The 20,316-nt window shown below is 40.9% G+C and overlaps 1 protein-coding gene across 2 annotated transcripts in view; it reads right to left on the bottom strand.

Moving 5' to 3' along the window:
* Positions 1-727: 727 nt before the first annotated feature.
* Positions 728-20,316, bottom strand: part of LOC122112579 (protein argonaute-3) — a 75,417-nt gene continuing 55,828 nt past the window's right edge. For both annotated transcript variants that reach the window (XM_042685435.1, XM_042685442.1), the window contains 7 exons: positions 15,728-15,887; positions 12,169-12,259; positions 10,376-10,570; positions 9,979-10,113; positions 7,259-7,360; positions 3,401-3,600; positions 728-2,452 (listed from right to left, as the gene is read on the bottom strand). In XM_042685435.1, coding sequence (XP_042541369.1) covers positions 2,344-2,452; positions 3,401-3,600; positions 7,259-7,360; positions 9,979-10,113; positions 10,376-10,570; positions 12,169-12,259; positions 15,728-15,887 — 992 coding nt within the window. In that variant the 3' untranslated portion in view covers positions 728-2,343. The remainder of the gene's footprint in view (positions 2,453-3,400; positions 3,601-7,258; positions 7,361-9,978; positions 10,114-10,375; positions 10,571-12,168; positions 12,260-15,727; positions 15,888-20,316) is intronic.

The following is a 20,316-nucleotide window of genomic DNA, read 5'->3' as shown; positions in this document are numbered from 1 at the left end:
CTTAGTTTTCTGGCAGAGGAACAAAAGATTTCATGCCTGTTGGAGGACATGGGCTCAGATTTTAGGCTCAACATACAGTAAGTTGGCAATAACAGTGAATTACAAGTAAAAGAAAAACAAAAGATCTAAGTCCTGTAGTTTTCATGTGTAGATGGAATTCTGAAAGGATAACAACGCCCTTTGGAAACAGTTTGTAGTGTCTCTACTCTAAACCAGTGCTTAAAACAGCAAAACCTCAAACAGAAAATTTGACATGCAATTTTCTTGAGTTACAAAGTGCAATTGCTCACCTGAATCCAATGTTATCAATAAACCTGTTTTTGACAGCTTTATAGTACTTTTTAACATCTTGAAGATATTAACGAAAGTTGATCAAATAAATCAATACAGAAAAAGTTTTCCTATGTTTCTATGATTTAACCAACTTAAAAGATCAAAGTCCTAACTTCCTTTATAACTATTACTTTACTTTTATTTATTTATTTATTTTTGGTTGGCTGTGGGGCATGAACTCTGGGCCTGGGTGCTGTACCTGAGCTCTTCAGCCCAAGGTGAGCACTCTACTACTTGAACCACAGCTCCACTTCCCATATTCTGGTGGTTTATTGGAGATAAGAGTCTCACCAACTTGCCTGCCCAGGCTGGCTTTGAACCTCAATCCTGATATCTCAGCCTCCTGAGTAGCTAGGATTATAGGCATGAGCCACTGGTGCCCAGCTTTACTTTAATTTTAAAAAGAAAGTTAACACTGGTAATAAGTGAGCAAAAGCAAAAACAAAAGCCTTTTAAAAGTACAATCCTGTATTTTCCTGATTCCTTTTAGTAAAATGAAAATAATCAGTATGGTTCTTCAATAAACATGATTCTATTTTCACATAATTTGATAATCTTTTAAATCTCAAACTGTTATATCATTTCTTAATTGAAATATAACTGTGACCTTCAAGATGAGACTCATTCAATTTTGCTTCATTATGATTTTTTAAAAGACATATTAAAACTAAAAATCAAGAAACTTTCCTTTTAAAATTAAGGCTGTAGTACTTTGCCCTTTTAAAGTGATGGAGGTGGAGGTTTTGCCTACTGCCTGTGGCTAGGATGTCAGACAGACCCAGCTTTCCTGTAAGACTGAAGATGTAGCCAATACAGTTTTGTTTTTTAAAGCACTATTCTAACAAATATAAAAGAAAAGTTATACTTCAAAATGCATACATATATGTTTATATATACACACATATATATAAAAATATATATATGAAAATCACATTAAAACATGAGAGGCAGTAAGTAAACTAGCAAAAATAAAAGTTAGTACCCCCTCCTCCCAAGAATCTTTTTCTTTCTTCACACAATTTTGGAGGCCTCAACCTAAGAATTCCAATCTTTTAAAATGTTTGCCCTTTATTAAAAAAAAAAAAAGCTTTAAGGGATTTCTCTATCTGAGTTACAACTTCTGACAAGGTTTTATATTTATAGCAGCTTTAACAAATTCACTAAAGAAAATAATAATTTAGATTGCTACTGCTTATGTACACATTGCACACATGGAAATGTAAGTCCACAGCAGGAAAGAGCAGACACACTCACATAAGACGGAGCTGAGGACTGAGACAGGAGACAGGTGTGCAATCTCAAAACACTAGTCTAGTTCGCTGTGCGTCACATTCAAACAAACTATGTGTATAAAACACTTGAATGTCACAGTAGCATGAAGGGAAAAAATGTAGATGAGGAAGGCGATAGAGAGAGATATAAGTGGTAGTAAAGGGAAAATAAAACAGAAATGAAGTTCCCCACTGGAATGAATCATAAAATATATACACAGATACACATGTAGGTCATGAGTCTAGTTCCAGATATGTATGCATATGAAGTATGCATGTACACATTTAAAAATACAGACTCTTTTTATAATATATGAGTGCACTTTTTTTGCACACATATAATAGTCAACAATTACTCTGGTTATTCATTCATGTATGTGTTTTTTAAACTTCTCTTTCCTTTTTTTTTTTTTTTTTGCAAAGATAGTTGTGCTGCCAAGCAACTTGAGGTAAAGGCATTAAAAGGGTTAGACTATCAGAAGTGAAAATGAAACAATTGTAATACTTCCTACAGGAGACTGCACAATAAAGCAGCTGGCTGGGTTCATATTGCATAAATATGTGCTGCGTTCCTCAATGAAGTAAACAATCTTCCTTGGATCAATAGAAGGACCAGACCTCCCACGGTGGTGGCCACTACACAGTTAGAGGCATCCCTACTGAACCAACCTCACTGGCAACGTAGGCTGTACAATGACTCATCTTTCAGTGCTTCTTCCCAGACACACTTGGACTTATGTTAAGCAAAGTACATTGTGCGTAAGGTATCTTGGTGAATCTGTACAGCCTTGGCAAGAGCTTGTGGATCTCGTCCATTACTCTGTCCTGAAACGTGGCTTCCTTCAGCACTGTAAGAAAAGTAGCAATAAACAAATTTATTCTGATGCAAAGATTCTGAAAACTGTTACGTATTGTAGAAATTTTAAAAAATTAGAAAATTCATACCAGTATAATGAAGTATGTGTCTATCACATAGCTTCAATAACTAACTCAAGCTGGAGCACTGGTGGTTCACATCTGTAATCCTAGCTACTCAGGAGTCTCTTATGTCCAATTACCTAGCAAAAAGTTACAACTGGAGGCATGGCTCAAGTGGAAGTGTGCCAGCTGTGAGAGAAAAAGCTGAGCAAGAGCATGGTCCTGAGTTCGTCTCTATACAGGCACAAAAAAAACTTTCAGAATTTAACACTCCTCTTTCTTTCTTTCTTTCTGTTTTTTTTTTTTTTAATTTGGGTGCCAGTACTAGGGCTTGAACTCAGGCCTGGAGGCACTGTCCCTGAGCTTTTCTGCTCAAGGTTAGCACTACCACTTGAACCACAGGTCCATTTCCAGATTTTTTTGGTGGCTAAATTGGAGATTATAGTGTCTTGGGACTTTTCTCTCAGGGCTGGCTTTGAACCATAATCCTCAGATCTCAGCCTCTGGAGTAACTAGGATTATAGACATGAGCCAACAACGCCTGGCTTCAGGTCTTAATTTTTATTTCCTATATTTATCATATAAAGATATGGTGATATATGTCTGGGTCTGGCTTATTTTACTTACCATGGTAATTCCCAGTTCTATTTGTTTTCCTGTAAATGGTATTTTTTTTTCTAAATAAAACTTCATTATTACCCAGCATATTTGAATAAAGCATCACAACTCTAGCAGTCAGCTCTAATCACTTTTCATATGATGCACTAATTCCTCCAATAATTTAACTTTAATGTGGAAGTGCTTACGGAAATTTCCTGAGAAAATCAGAGCACATTTGAAGTTGGCTAAAAATTGGTATTGTTATGCTTTCATATCACCTGTCATGTTCTTTGTCCACGAGATGATATCTGGCTCTGAATGCCACCAAGTGAGCATAATACGCTGGTGCAGGTATGGAAACAGATCGTGTACAGCGAACATAGGTGTGACAGAGCTGGTAAGTGAGCAGCTGAAGTTCATCTGCAGTAAAGCAGTTATCATCCCATAAAACATGGTAGTGGGAAGGACGGCTGGTACCCTGTGAAGTTAATGGAATATTCTGTTGATAGCTAAACTCTTAAATGAATTTTCAGCATAGACTTAAAAGTTATATATGAAAGCTCTCTATTAATTAGAAAATAAATTTAAAATTCAGCTGATTCTGGTATATACCACAAAAAGAGTAAAAGCAGATAATTTGGACATTATAACCAAGAGGAGGATATATCCTAAGTGCCCACTAATGGATGAATGGAATATTACTCAACTTGAAGGTATTATGCTAAATGGAATAAACCACTTATAAAAGGACAAATATTATGAGACCCCCCCTTTTTTTTTTTGTCAGTCGTGGGGCTTGAACTCTGGGCTTGGGCGTTATCCCTGTGCTCTTCAGCTCAAGGCGAGCACTCTACGGCACTCTACCGCTTGAGCCATAGTGCCACTTCCCGTTTTCTGAGCGGTTTATTGGAGATAAGAGTCTCCCAGAGTTTCCAGCCCAGGCTGGCTTTGAACCATGATCCTCAGATCTCAACCTCCTGAATAGCTAGGATTACAGGCGTGAGCCACTGGGGCCTGGCTGTTCCTGAGCTACATTTTTAGCTCAAGGCTAGTCTAGCTCTATCACTTGAGCCACAACTCCATTAGTTTTTTTTTTTTGTTTTTTTTTGGTGATTAATTGGAGGTAAGGGCCTCAAGTACTTTCCTGCCTGGGCTGGCTTTGAACCACAATTCTCAGATCTCAACCCCCTGAGTAGCAAGGTACCTTTTTATAGTTTTTTTTTTTTTTTTTTCGGTCGTGGGGCTTGAACTCTTGGCCTGGGCGTTGTCCTCCAGCTCTTCAACTCAAGGCAAGCGCTCTACCACTTGAGCTATGGCGCCACTTCCAAGGTACCTTTTTATAGTGGCAGGAAGTAACATTGGCTGCCAGGAGCTGAGGTGAGGGTAGGAGGGAGTAGGGAGTTGGTAGGCTTAACAATGGTTAAAATGGTAAATTGCCAGGTGTGGTGGTACACTTTAGGTTGGAGGCCAACCTAAGGTACACAGTGAGTTCAAGGCTAGTCTGAGCTACCTAGAAAAATGTTGTCTTAAAAACCGAAGTGCTAGGGCTGGGAAGGTAGGTCAATGGTAGAATGCTTTCCCCTCTTCAGAGTGCTATCCTTGAGCTGAAGAGCTGAGGAACAGCGCCTAGGTCCAGAGTTCAAGCCCCATGACTGACAAAAAAAATGAAATAAAATAAACAAAACCCCTTCCCCAAGTGCTGGACAGCTGCAGTTTTCCTTCCAAGCCTACCTAGATGGCTGACTCGAATTGTGACCTAGGTGCCCTCGAAGGGGACTGAGCTGAATAGGGGAAGCTATCCAGGGCCTTGCTGGCAAGAGGCTAAAAGCTGGAGCACATGACTCTCATGATGTCTGGTTGCAAAGGAATTTCTGCCTGCACTGAACCAGCTAACCTTTTCAAATGGGTAGGGTCTACTCATGGAGCAGCTGTACAGTAAATGAAGGCCTGACATATAAGCTCTTCCTGGAGTTCTCCAATGGTTACCTTTACAATGTCCCCACAGTGAAGTTCCCCACACCTTGCTACCATCCCTATGTGGATATCCAAGGTAACAATACCAGGATATACTTAAGGACAAATGGTCAGCCCTGCATGATGACAGGACCATTCTGCTTTCTGTGCAGTCTGCCAGAACAATCTGAAAATCATGCTGCTAAGCTCTAGAAAAACCCCTACAGCAAATGGGGCACTGCTGGCTCACACATATAATCTTTACTATGAGAAGGAGGGGATCAAGTTATAGGACAGTACAAGCAGAAATCTATTCAAGACTTCATCTAAATGGAAAGAAACTGGGCATGGTGGCATGCATATGTCATCCCAGCTAAAACAGACAGATGTAGATGTATGTGCGTGGACAGGCAGCAATACCTATCTCAAAAATAACAAGCTTAAAAAAGGGTTAGAGCGTGGTTAGCTTAGCAAGAGCAAGGCTCCAAGTTCAAACCCCAGTATCACACAGACTTACAATGTCATAAGTAAATGAGCACGCAATATTTTAAAGCTATGAGTCTGAAAATTTAAAGCTGTCAGTCTGTCAGTGTATATGGGTTTATCTTCTTGAAATTTCTATTTTAATAAGTGGCAAGTATGGGTTATACCTGCTTAGATATCTTGGGAATGTGGGTTTATTCTCTGCTGCTGCTGCAAGAACCATTATGAATTAAAGTTTATAGTCTACCAAATAAAGTGAGCAAATTAATGAAAATATTTTCTACAATTGCACTCTTTTATATTCAATATCTTACCACTACATGTCTAAGGTTTGTATGAAGTATTATCAAAAGAAGTATATATTAGAATTGGAGGCATGGCTCAAGTGGTAGAGCACCTGACTAGCAAGCATGAGGCCCTGAGTTCAAGCCCCAGTACATCAGTCTACAACAAAAATAAATGAATTTAAAATTAAGATTTCCTAAAAATAGGAGGCTACTTTACATTGTTTTCAAAAACAGTTTTTGGGGGCTGGGAAGGTGGATTAGTGGTAGAGTACTTGCCTTGCATGTATGAGGCCCTGGGTTCGATTCCTCAGCACCACATAAGCATAAAAGGCCGGAAGTGGCACTGTGGCTCAAGTGATAGAGTGCTAGCTTTGAGGTGAAGAGCTGAGGGACAGTGCCCAGGCCCAGAGTTCAGCCCCCATGACTGACAAAACAACACAACAACAACAAAACAGTTTGGGCCAGGCACCATTGGCTCACATCTCAGGAGGCTGAGAAATAAGGATTGTGATTTGAAGCCAGCTCAAGAAGGAAAGTCTGTGAGACACTTATCTCCAATAAATTATCAAAAAAGCAGGCAGTGAAGCTGTGGCTCAAGTGGTAGAGTGCTATCGTTAAGCAAAAGAAGCTCAGGGACAGGGATCAGGCCCTGAGATCAAACCCCAGAATGGGCACAAAACAAAAACAAACCATGTTTGGATTAATTGAAGGGCCCATTTTAGAGAGGTTCAGGCTATTGATCTAATTATACTCTGGCATTTTTATAAAAATAAGCCCTCGCCGGGCACTGGTGGCTCACGCCTGTAATCCTAGCTACTCAGGAGGCTGAGATCTGAGGATCGCGGTTCAAAGCCAGCCCAGGCAGGAGAGACTGTGAGACTCTTATCTCCAATAAACTACCAGAAAACCGGAAGTGGCGCTGCAGCTCAAGTGGTAGAGTGCTCACCTTGAGCTGAAGAGCTGAGGGACAGCGCCCAGGCCCAGAGTTCAAGCCCCATGACCGACAAAAAAAAAAAAAAAAAGCCCTCAAAGTAAGGGAAAGGAAGAAATTTATTTACTGAAAGTTTCATACAGAAAAACTTGGGCCAGGTGCCTGTGGCTCACTCCTGTAATCCTAGCTACTCAGGAGGCTGGATATGAGGATCACTTTTCTGCCTGAGACTCTTATCTCCAATTAACCACTAAAAAAGCAGAAGTGGAGCTGTGGCTCAACGTGGTAGAGTGCTAGCCTTGAACAAAAGAATGCAGGGAATGTACCCAGGCCCTGAGTTCAAACCCATAACCCATAACAACAACAACAAAAAAGAAATAACTTGGCAGGCAGAAAGAGTATTTCTTGGCCTTTGTGTGAGATTTTAAGTATATGACCTATAAGAATTGAATTAAAACATTTCAACCACAGTATAGACTTACCTGTATTCCAGCATGGCTACAGAGGTAAAAATCAAACTCATATGGGTGTGTAATGTCTGTGTCAACAGTTGTTCCAGCTGGGATATTGCCACTTCTTCCAACCTAGATTTTTTTTTTTAGTCAAAGTTTAAACAAACAAGACAAAGATGAATAATGCATCTGAAAGTACATTAAAAATGTATAAATGTCAGGTGCTGGTGGCTCAAGCTTGTAATCATAGCTACTCAGGAGGCTGAGATATGAGGATCACTATTTGAAGCCAGCCTGGGCAGGAACGTCTGTGAGACTCTCATCTCCAATTAACCACCAACTTTCATCTTGAACTACTATTGCTTAAGCTGTCATTCAGAGCAGACTCTATAAAGGTGGGTGCACTCTATAAAGGTGGGTGCTGGTGGCTCATACTTGTAAGCCTAGCTACTTAGGAGGCTAAAATCTGAGGATAGCAGTTCAAAGATAACAGAGGCAGGAAAATCTGGGGCTCTTATCTCCAATTAACCATATACACACACAAAGCCAAAGTGAAGGTATGGCTTAAGTGGTAGTGTGCTAGCTTTGAGCACAAAAGCTCAGGGACAGTGCTCAGGCCCTGAATTCAAGCCATAGGATTAGCGGAGAGTGGGAGATGGAAAAAGACAAGAAGAGGGAGAGAGGGGCTGGGAAGGTGGCTCAGTGGTAGAATGCTTGCCTTGCATGCATGAGGTCCTGGGTTTGATTCCTTAGCACCACATAAGCAGAAAAAGCTGGAAGTGGTGCTGTGGCTCAAGTAGTCAAGTGGTAAGAGCACTAGCCTTAAGCTGAAGAGCTGAGGGACAGTGCCCAGGCCCAGAGTTCAGGCCCCAGGACTGGCAAAGAGAGAAATGGGGAGGGGAGGGGGGAGAAAAAGGGGAGAGGGAGAAAGGGGAGAGGAAGGGAGGATATGGCTTAAGAGTAGTGTGGTAGCCTTGAGCACAAAAGCTCAGGGACAGTGCCCAGACGCTGAATTCAAGCCATAGGATTAGCAGAGAGTGGGAGAGGAAAAGGACAGGACGAAGGAAGAGAAGAAGGGAAGAGGGATGGCAGGAGGGAGAGGGAAAGTGAGCCAGAGCGAGAGAGAGTAAACTCCACATAGGACCTGGCTTCCTTTTTTTTGAGACAAAGTCTTGCTATGTAGCCCAGACTGATCTAGAACTTCCAATCTTCCTAAGTTCTTAAACTACAGGAATGAAATACCATGGCAGCTCCTAATTCCTATTTCTCAATGTTGCTGAAAGTCTTTGCCAGCATTTTTTGGTTAAGTACTTGGATTGAATTCAGGGCCTTACACTTGTTAGGCAGGTATTCTATCACAGCTAGGAAGGGGACTTCACAGCCCCCTTCTGTATTGCTCATTTTTGAGGTAGGATCTTGATTTATGCCCTAGTCAGCCTCAGCTATAATCCTCCAATTTATGTTTCCCCTTGATGGTGGGGATGACAGATCCATACCACTGTGCCCAACCACAGTGCTTCTTCTGCAGCAGGGATAATCAGCCATTGGTTGAGATAGAGTCTTCTGAATTTTTTTCCCAGGCTGACCTTTAACTTTGATCCTCCTATCTCTATCTCCCAAGTAGCTAGTATTACAGGTTTGTGCCTATTGCACTCAGCCAAAATGGAGTAGGAAGGAGCCTCAGAAGGAGGTTGAGACTTTTGGAGGTTCATGGTTTGATGCCAGCCAGGGAAGACATGTAACTCTTAAGTCTATTCTCACCAATTAGTAATACACAACAAAATAGTTATAACCTATTTGGCAGAAGAATGCCTAGGTTCATATCACAGTTTCTACTTATGACTAGGGCATAGTGTTTCAGTTTTGTTTCCTGAACTGTAATCTCTATCTATTATTAGTAGCATATTAGAAGAAGGGTGAGAGAAAAGTAAACAAATGGATGAGTGCCATTATTAAATTTCAGATATCCATAATCACTTAATCTAATTTAGATTTTCTAGGTTTAGAAATGTACCTACTAGGGGCTGGGAAGGTGGCTCAGTGGTAGAGCACTTGCCTTGCATGCATGAGGCCCTGGGTTCGATTCCCCAGCACCACATAAGCAAAAACAAAAAAGCCAGAAGTGGCGCTGTAGCTCAAGTGGTAGAGCGCTAGCCTTGAGCTGAAGAGCTGAGGGACAGCGCCCAGGCCCAGAGTTCAGGCCCCACGACCAGACCCAAAAATAAAAAAAATAAAAAAAAAAAAAAAGAAATGTACCTACTAATTTGGAGTCAGAGTTGTTAACAACTTAAAGGCTGTTACTACTGCTATTAGAGAAGTGGCACAGCCATACAGCTTGCATGTGAAACCACCTTCCAAAGTTATTTAATCTCTTTTCTTTCTTTTTTCTTTGGCAGTTCTGGGGTTTGAACTCAGGGCCTTGTTCTTGCTAGGCATGCGGTCTACCATTTCAGTCACCCTGCCAGACTCTATGTGCAATAGTAGTTTCCTCATGTGCAAGATGAGCATAAGAGTAATTATTATCTCATAGTATCTGTGAAGATTAAATCAGTTAACCTTATAGAGTGCTTGCCTAAGATGCCATGGTTTCAATCCCCAGCACTGCAAAGAGAGGGGGAGGAAAAGGAGAGAGGCAGAGAAAAGAGAGAACTGGAAGCTCGGATGGTAGCAAAGGACACCTGTTCAATGTTCTATGAACTATGTTGGGTAAGTGTGGTGCACAGTAGTGTTACAACAGATTTTAAGTTTACCCTTTCTGTCCTATCAGCACAAAATAATCGAGTGTGATGTCTCTTCTGAACTACAATGTAGGTTATCCCAGGTTGATAATCTTTTTCCAAACTGATGCAGGCTTCTCGAATTGCTAGTAGTTCATAATATAATACCTAGAGAAGAGGCAATGTAAAGATTTAACATTTGTTCTCTTTTACATCATATAATATAGTAATTTGAATCTAATGAGTTCCTTAGCTCTAAATACTTCTTAGCTCTATATACTTTTCACTTTACCTCTTGGCAGAGGCTTACATATCAACAGCAAATATGTTAGAAGCATCAAATTTTGATTTTACTATTTAAACTGCAGAACTACATATAAAGCACAGCACTAGATCTGAACATACTCTAAAGAGATCCTAGGTAACCAACCTGTCTAAACTGTCCCTCTGAAACACCGTCCCGATAAAAGATGATACGAGTAGGTTTGAACCGAGTTGACTTATAAAACTGGATGAGAAGTTCCCGGACCATGGAGGCCAAGTCCTGTATGATCTCTTGTCGGGGTCTCTGAACTCTTACTGTGGCACAGTATCTGCTCGGGTGGGCATCCATACTACCCACAACCTAGGTTGGAAAACACAAAGAAAAACAGTAATCAAAACAGGATGAATTTTACTTATAGTTATAGTTTACTATAACCTTTCTGTTTACCACTATTTACTTTCAGAATAATCACAATAGATAATTCCAGTGAAGAACAGAATAAAGACCAAGAATCATGTAAAAAAAAAACAAACAATTTTCTATGAATAGTTTGGTACTTTACATTTAACAATTGAATTCTACATCTTTTAGGTAGAACTAAAGATTAGTTAGATAAGAAAAAGACATGCACATGAGAATAAGAGAAAAGAGTTAAGAACAATGGGGCAACCAATTCAAACCACTCCTTTCTTTTCTACTTCAGTTAACACATCCCAGAAATCATCATTAAGATCTCAGCACCACCTTAGAAGTTATGTTATATAAATTTTATTTTACTTTTGTCGTGCTAGTATTCAACCCAGGGCCTTCCACATGCTAGGAACAGGTTCTACTACTGAGCCCTATTCCCACTTCATAAATTTTAAAATCATGAATTTCTCTCCCTTACTACAAAGTTCTAGAAAAGACATCCTGAATCTTAGTGGGCTGTAGTAGTGTTCTAAATCTGACCTTTGGTTATTTTTTTTTGTCTTTGTTTGAGATCAGGACTTGAACTTGGTATCTGATGCTTTTGCTCATTGGCTGGTGCTCTACCACCTGGACCATGCCTCCATACCTTCCCCTGATCTTTGGAAAAGTCAATCTTAGAGGGTTGGTAGAATGGCTCAAGTGGTATAGTACCTGCTTAGCAAATGCAAGAATCTAATTTCAAGCCCTAGTACCATAAAATAAATACATAAATAAATTTAAAATTCAACCTTGGTTTTGAGACTGGCAAACTTAGTCTGTTAGTCTGTGCCTTGTTTATTATTGTTATGTGCCTGGACCAAAGGAGACAATATTATTCTAGTGACAGTCTCAGCTTACCACTCTGCTTCTATACTTTCTTCCAGGGTAACATATATTAAGGGCCATGCTCCAAAAATGGAAATCTGACTTTGATTTCAGTAAGGAAATTAAAAAATTTGATTTATATATGGCACTTGAGGGAACCCCCCCGCCCCCGCCATACCAGAGTAACCACTCTTTGTGAAGGTTCCAAAAAAATGTTCATTAAAGTTGATTAACAAGATGAGTATGGTGGTTCACACCTGTAATCCTAGCTACTTGGGATGATTCTTGTTCGAGTCCAGCCAGGATAAAAAGTTCTTGAGAACAGTGGTTCATAGCTGTCATTCCAGCTATTTAGGAAGCTGAGATTGAGAGGATTGCAATTCTGGGCCAGCTGGGACAAAAAAGTTCCTAAGACACTCACCCTACCCTCAACAGGAGGAGGAGGAGATAGAAATGGAGGAGGAAGAAGTGGAGGAAGAAGAAGTGAAGAAGGAGGAGGAGGGGGGACAGGTACAGAGAGAGAGAGAGACAGAGACAGAAACAGAGAGAGACAGAGAAAGAGAGACAGAGACAGACAGACAGACAACAGAGCCTAGTGCTTGCTAGGCAGGTATTCTACCACTTTATGCGTCCAGCCCTTGGTCTGAACCTTAGATAACATAAATCTGCCTACGGATACTCACAGCAGCAATAGAAGGCTTCTTTCCATCACCAGCAGGTGGGTGAGTGACATCTGCTCCCAAAAAGATCACTGGTTGCTGGAACACAGAAGGTCTTAAATACAATTTTTAAAAGGTTAGATAATTCATCATTCATTTATATGATTTAGACAATTACAACATAACTGCAGGCCACTGACAGCACAGAGAAAATCTTATCTCAACAGTTGTACATGACTGAACTACTGACTGACTTATTCTTTTTAAAAATTAATTTACTTGCCGGGCGCTGGTGGCTCACGCCTGTAATCCTAGCTACTCAGGAGGCTGAGATCTGAGGATTGCGGTTCTAAGCCAGCCCGGGCAGGAGAGACCGTGAGACTCCTATCTCCAATAAACCACCAGAAAACCGGAAGTGGTGCTGTAGCTCAAGTGGTAGAGTGCTCACCTTGAGCTGAAGAGCTGAGGGACAGCGCCCAGGCCCAGAGTTCAAGCCCCACGACCGACAAAAAAAAAAAAAAAATTAATTTACTTTATTTTTTTTGTCTTTTTTTTTTTTCCTTTGGTTGGTTGTGGGGCTTAAACTCTGGGCTTGGGTGCTGTCCCTACACTCTTTAGTTCAAGGTGAGTGCTTTACCGCTTGAGCCACAGCGCCACTTCCGTTTTTTTTTTCCTAGTGGTTTATTGGAGATAAGAGTCTCACAGACTTTCCTGCCCTGGCTGGCTTTGAACCGTGATCCTCAGATCTCAGCCTCCTGAGTAGCTAGGATTACAGGCGTGAGCCACCGGTGCCCAGCTACTTTATTATTATAGCAGTGATGTACAGAGGATTTTAATTACATGGTCAGGTAATGAGTACATTTCCTATCGTATAGTATCTTTTGTTCCTTCACTCTCTTCTAGTCCCTCCCTCCCATCTCTACCCACAAGTTGTATAGTTTACTTTCACCAATGTCCAGTGACTTCCAATGATTTAATTTATGAGTGCTGGGTCAATGAAGTAAAAGATGTCAAAACAATCTGTGATATTTTTATGGAAAGCTAGTTATTGCCTTAAGCCTTGGTGCTAGGGTTTCAGAGAACAACTGATGCTAGTATTCTCTGTAATTGGAATAAAATTATTCACATTCATATTACCCACCAATTTTTAAAAATAACAAATATTGAGGTCTATATAATCTCTCAAAAGAATCATTAAACTGGGCTGGGAAAATGGCTCAGTGGTAGAGCGCTTGCCTTGCATGCATGAGGCCCTGGGTTCAATTCCTCAGTACTACATAAAGCAAAAGTGAAAAAAGCCAGAAGTGGCGCTGTGGCTCAAGTGGTAGAGCGCTAGCCTTGAGCTGAAGAGCTGAGGGACAGCACCCAGGCCCAGAGTTCAGGCCCCATGACCGGACCCAAAAAAAAAAAGAATCATTAAACTTTAGATTCAAAGTGATCATGGAAAGCCTACACTATATTCCTTTCCCTAGCCAGAAGAAAAGTTGGAGTAACATACACTTAAAGTAGTTAAATATTTCCACTTATCTTAAAAACTACATCCTTAGCTGGGCGTCGGTGGCTCATGCCTGTAACCCTAGCTACTAAGGAGGCTGAGATCAGAGGATCATAGTTCAAAGCCAGCCTGGGCAGGAAAGAGAGTCCGTGAGCCTCTTTTCTTCAATAAATGGCCAGAAAACTGAAGTGGCACTGTGGCTCAAGTGGTGGAACACTTGCCTTGAACTGAAGAGCTGAGGGACAGTGTTCAGGCCCAGAGTTCAAGCCCCACGATTGACCAAAAAACCCGCACAAAAACAAAAACTACATCCTTTAGCCAGGCACTAGTGGCTCATGCCTGTAATGCTATCTATTAAGGAGGCTGAGATCTGAAGATTGTGGTTTGAGCCCATTTGAGCAGGGAAGTCTTTAAAATTCCTATCTTCAGTTAACCAACAAAAAGCCAGAAGCAGAACTGAGGCTCAAGAGACTACCCTGAAGTAAAAAAGCTCCGGCCTTGAGTTTGAGCCCCTGTACCAGCACAAACAACAACAACAACAACAAACAAAAAACAACCAAACAAACAAAACAAACAAAACCCAAATCCCATCTTTTAAAATCTGGAGACTGTTTCTTAGTCCTTGAGTGTATTGATAAAATTCTATATTTATGAGTGTCATAAGGGAGAGAAGAGGCTGGAAAAATGGGACCAAAAGACAATACTGTTCTAATGCTTAACTTTGGTACATGCTAGTAAAAATACTTAATTTGGCCAAGTGCTGGTAGGTCACGCCTGTAATCCTAGCTACTAGGGAGACTGAGATGTGAGGATCGTGGTTTGAAGCCAGCCTAGGCAGGAAAGTCCATGAGACTCTTATCTCTAAATAATTACCAAAAAAGCTGTAAGTGGAGCTGTGACTCAAATGGTAGAGAACTAGTTGAAACTCAGGGATAGTGCCTAGGCCTGAGTTCAAGCCCTAGGATGGGTGCCAAAAAACAACCACCACCAAATACTTAACTTTTTTTTTTGTTGTTGGCCTGGGGGCTTGAACTCTGGGCCTGAGCGTTTTTCCTCAGCTCTTCGGCTCAAGGAGAGTGTTCTACCACTTGAGCCACAGCACCACTTCCAGTTTTCTGATGATTTATTGATGATAAGAGTCTCACGGACTTTGTTGCCCAAGCTGGCTTTGAACCATGATCTTCAGATCTCAGCTTCCTTAGTAGCCAGGATTACAGGTGTGAGCCACCAGCATCTGGCTCAAATATTTAACTTTTGAGTTCTACTTGCTTCAGCTATGAAAAGGGAACCTATTGTTTAGTCTCCAAATAACAGCCTTCTCTCCTCAGTGATATAATATATGCATAATATATGAATATTCCCTAAGAGTTTTAAAGAAGGTGCTCAAGATGATGATATTGGGTCATGTCTATAATCATAGCTACTTGGGAAACAGAGGCCAGGAGGATCATGACTTGAGACCCAACTGGGCAAAAAAAGTTCAGGATGCCCCATCCTAATAGAAAAAGGTGGGCAAGATAAAAAGTGCCTGCTACAGCAGGAACTATAGGTAGGAGGATCACGGCCAAACCTAGGCAAGAATTGAGACACTGTTTCAAAAAGAATCAGAGTGAAAAGCTGAGGGTGTGGTTCAAGGAGTAGAGTAGCCAAAGAGCAAGTGTAAAATCCTGAGTTCAAATCTCAAGATTGCCAAAAAGAAAAAAAGTTACTTGATCAGCCACATTGTCCTGCTGCCAGACCTTATTTCTTTCCACACTCATATTCTAGGTAGGTAAGTAGCCTCATGAAACAGCTTAATAACTACCAAATAAAAAAATGTAAAGAAAGAGAAAGTTCTTGATACTTTCTGGCTAGGAAAGAGGTATGTTGCATACTTAATGAAAATTGGTAGAGGGAGAGGATTTACAGGAAAACAACATAAACTCACCATTCCAAATTTTAAATTTTTTTCTTTTTGGCAAAAGTGTCTACACATATTATGGCAAGAGTCACTGAGATTGCCTCTAACACAGATTTTACAATAGCCACATATGGTCATATGTAAAAAATAAAGATGAAAATAATTATTTCCCTAAGTGATGAGCTTACCTTTGATGAGGTACAAGAATATTATTGATTCCTCCAAGTTTAACATTTATCTTTAGGCACAAGTTTGAGAGAGTTTGAGGGGATGTCTTTATCACATTCTTCACTTGCACACACTGTGTTGCCATACCCAAAAGAGTATCTCCTACACGTTTTACCTCCGCTATGGAACAAACACAAGTAGCCCTAGTCAGAAAAAAACCTGAAAGTGAATTTACTTATTGGACATAAAGTTAGTATGCATCCCACTTGAAATGCATTGTTGTATTACAGGATGCCCAAAGCTATACCAATACTAAAACAAAGCCATAAAAACTTAAAGGGTACTGCCTTGAAAATTAGCTTAATTACTTAGCAATAATTTTTTAACCTCTCAAATGGGATGGATTCTTTTTTTTTTTTTTATCGGTCATGGGGCTTGAACTCTGGGCCTGGGCGCTGTCCCTCAGCTCTTCAGCTCAAGGCGAGCGCTCTGCCACTTGAGCTACAGCGCCACTTCCGGTTTTCTGGTGGTTTATTGGAGATAGGAGTCTCACGGTCTCTCCTGCCCGGGCTGGCTTTGAACCGCGATCCTCAGATCTCAGCCTCCTGAGTAGCTAGGATTACAGGCGTGAGCCGCCAGCGCCCGGCTGGGGTGGATTCTTGAAATAAAGACAACTAAGACAGAGGGGCTCTCTGCTTTCTTTCTCTGATATAAAAGACATAGCTTTACAAAGACAGATGGCCATTCTATCCTGCCCCACCTTTCTGACCTAAAGATGGAATGTAAATTTTCCCTTATATTCCATATCAGCTCATAAAAGATTCCAGAGGCATCTGTAAGCAAACTTTAGTATTTACCATAGTTACCTTCCCAGTTTCCCATGCTGAATCCTGTGAATGCTTTCCCTTTGTTTTTGGATCAGTCACTTCTCTAAAACTTTTTGTTCCATGTCATATATACTATATAAGCAGACTCCTAAGCCACTGCTTTGAGACAGTCCTCTGCTGTGTGTGTACTGCACAAATTAGCATCTTGCTGTTCTGCTGATAGTCTATCTTGTTTGCAGTAGTCTGTCCTAACTATGAACTTAACCAGCTGAGGAAAAACACTGTTCCTTCCTTCATCATAAGAAAAAAAAAAGTCAGCCGAGCGCTGGTGGCTCACGCCTGTAATCCTAGCTACTCAGGAGGCTGAGATCTGAGGATCACGGTTCAAAGCCAGCCTTGGCAAGGAAAGTCCATGAGATTCTTATCTCCAATAAACCACTAGGAAAAAAAAAAACCCGGAAGTGGTACTGTGGCTCAAGCGGTAGAGCACTTGCTTTGAGCTGAAGAGCTGAGGGATAGTGCATATATGCATACAATGTATTTTGATCGGACTTACCCATTTCTTCATTCTCATCCCTCCTGCCTTCTTCCAAAACTATTTTCAATAAGCTTCAGTGTTCCATTTTTATGCATTACATAAAGTATTTTGACCAAGTTCATATTCCTTCACTTATCTCCATATGTAGCCAGTCCACTTCTCACTAGGACACATGGTCTGGATAGGATCTGTTCAACATTCCTGTCATTCACTTTTTATGTATATGTTAACAGGGTTTCACTCTGGTATTTCTCATGCATATATTGTACTTTAATCAGACTGACCCCTTTTGCTCACTCTGGGTCTTGAATTCTTGCCCCAGCCAGCTTCCTACTGTGGCTAGGATGACAGATGTGTCACTACATCCAGCTTAAACTGGTTGAGATTCTGGTCTTGTGAATTTTTTGCTCAGGCTGGCTTTGAACTGTAATTTTCCTGATCTCTGTTTCCTGAGTAGTTAGGATTACAGACATCAACCCCTATATTAGCCTAGTTAATATATATATATTTTTTGGGGGGGGTTCTGGTCGTGGGGCCTGAACTCTGGGCCTAGGCGCTGTCCCTCAGCTCTTCAGCTCAAGGCTAGCGCTCTACCACTTGAGCCACAGCGCCACTTCCGGCTTTTTTCTTTTTGATTATGTGGTGCTGAGGAATCGAACCCAGGGCCTCATGCATGCAAGGCAAGCACTCTACCACTGAGCCACCTTCCCAGCCCCTAGTTAATATTTCTTCAATGACCAATACTGCTGAGCATGTTTTATAAGATGATTATCTGTTTTCTATCTTTTTTCTTATTTTTAAGTGGGGTTATCTTTTCTTATTGATTTGCAAGTTCTTTGAATTAAAAAAATAGTTCTCTGTATTTTATCAAAACCTATCTTTTGAATTCTATACTTATTTTTTTCAATCACTACAAAAATGTTTGAACATACTGTACTTTACTTATTTTAAATTTTTTCAGGTATTTATTTACTTATTTTTGTTGGTTATAGGTCTTGATCTCAGGGTCTGGGCACGGTCCCTGAATTCTAAGCTAGTGTTCTACCACTTTGAACCACAGAGCCATTTCCAGTTTTCTGGTGACTAGCTGGAGATAAGAGTCTCACAAACTTTCCTACCCAGGCTGGCTTTGAACCTTAATGCTGACATCTCAGCCTCCTGAGGAGCTAGAATTACAGATGTGAGCCACCAGTGTTCAACGATTTTAGCAATTTTTTTTCTTGTTTGTTTCTTGCCAGGCCTGGGGATTGAATTCAGGGCCTGGGCACTGTTCCTGGGTGTTTTTTGCTCAAGGCTAGTGCTCTACCACTTGAGCCACAGCACCACTTCTAGCCTTTCCTGTTTATATGGTACTGAGGAATTGAATCCAGGGCTTCATGCATGCTAGCAAGCATTCTACCACCAAGTCACATTCCCAGACCAATTTTAGAAGTTTTTTAAAGAATATTTTTTTAATCTGTAATTTTATTCTAAATTTCAAAAGGTTGTATAAGGCAGTTACAATTTAACATGTCTAAGGTGCTTCTTGATCAGTTACCCCTTCCATGATTCTCCCTATCATATGTTTCCTTCCCCAGATTCATTTCATATTTCCTACTTCCTTTATCATATATGTATACTGAGTATTCTTTGTACATACAAAAAATGCAAGATTAGGGCATGACACAAGTTTTAGAGCACTTAGCAAATGTAAGGTCATAAATTTAATCTCAAGTACTGCAAACACACCACACACACACACACACACACACACACACACACACACACACACACACACACACACACACACACACACACACACACACCTCCAATCATAGCTACTAGAGTGCTAACAAGGGGATTATGGTTCATAGTCAGCTTGGGCAAAAAGAAGTTTGAAAGACTCCAGCTCAACCAATAGCTGAGTACAGTGGCATATACCTGTTACCCATGTGCAGGGGAAGCACAATGGCTAGGCTTTGTGGCACATGCATGCCTGTCATCCTCATGGTGGAGCATAAGATCAAAGCCCAGGCTAGCCTAGGCATAAATTGAAAGAAACCTCCCCTTGAAAATAATCGAAACAAGCTAGGTGCCAGTAGCTCACACCTATAATTCTACCTACTCAGGAGGCTTAGGATCATAGCTCAAAGCCAGCCCAGATAGGAAAGCCCAAGAGACTTATCTCTAATTAATGACACATAAAAAGAAAAGCTGGGGGCTGAGAAAGTGGTTCAGTGGTAGAGTGCTTGCCATGCATGCATGAGGTCCTGGGTTTGATTTCTCAATATCACATAAACAAAAAAAGCTGGAAGTGGTACTGTGGCTCAAGTAGTAGAGCGCTAGCCTTGAGCTGAAGAGCTAAGGGACAGCGCCCAGGCCCAGAGATCAAGCCTCACAACGGACAAAAAAAAAAAAAAAAAAAAGCTGGAAGTAGAGCTATGGCTAAGTAGTAGAGTGCCAACTTTGAGCAAAAAAGGCTCAAGTATTGCCCCTCAGGGCCTGAGTTCAAGCCCCAGGAGCAGTATTTAAAAAACAAAAAAAGCAGAGTGGCTAGAGACAAGGCTCAACTGGTAGGGTACTTGCCCTAGCAAGCAAGAGGCCCTGAGTTCAATCCCCAGTACAAACACAAAAAATTTATGTGGTCAAATTTAACAGTTTTCTTAGTGATTTTTTTTCTAGTGTGTGTGTATGTGTGTGGGGTATTGTAAACTGTCCTATGGCCTTGTGCATGTCAGGCAAGTGATCTAGCACTAAGCTACAGTCTCAGACCCCTTCTGTCTCTCTAGAGAAATTTATTTTTCTCCATTCAGCTGTTTTAAAGTTGCATTTTGTTTATGTTTTCCCAATACCCAGTGATTTATACTTAATTTATTGTTTCACAGAATATTATTTTGTTTTCTAATCATATATAGGTTAGATATTATTAGTTCCATAGAAAATTATAGCTTAGTATGGTTAGTTTATTCAGATGCACCACACAAGCAGTACATCTGGACAATACCTGATACTTAGTCACACAGGTTAACTCCAGTCTGTGCTTTTAACCTACATTATATGGACACTCAAGTTATCTCAACACCATTTTTTTTGGGGGGGGGGGTCCGGTTGTAGGGCCTGAACTCTGAGTCTGGGCGCTGTCCCTCAGCTCTTCAGCTCAAAGCTAGCGCTCTAGCGCTTGAGCCACAGCGCCACTTCCGGCTTTTTTCTTTTTGCTTATGTGATGCTGAGGAATCGAACCCAGGGCCTCATGCATTGCAAGGCA

Source organism: Dipodomys spectabilis, unplaced genomic scaffold, assembly GCF_019054845.1.
Source record: "Dipodomys spectabilis isolate Male_0828 unplaced genomic scaffold, ASM1905484v1 ptg000002l, whole genome shotgun sequence".
NCBI lineage: Eukaryota > Metazoa > Chordata > Mammalia > Rodentia > Heteromyidae > Dipodomys > Dipodomys spectabilis.
This window is presented reverse-complemented; position numbering and strand designations above follow the sequence as displayed.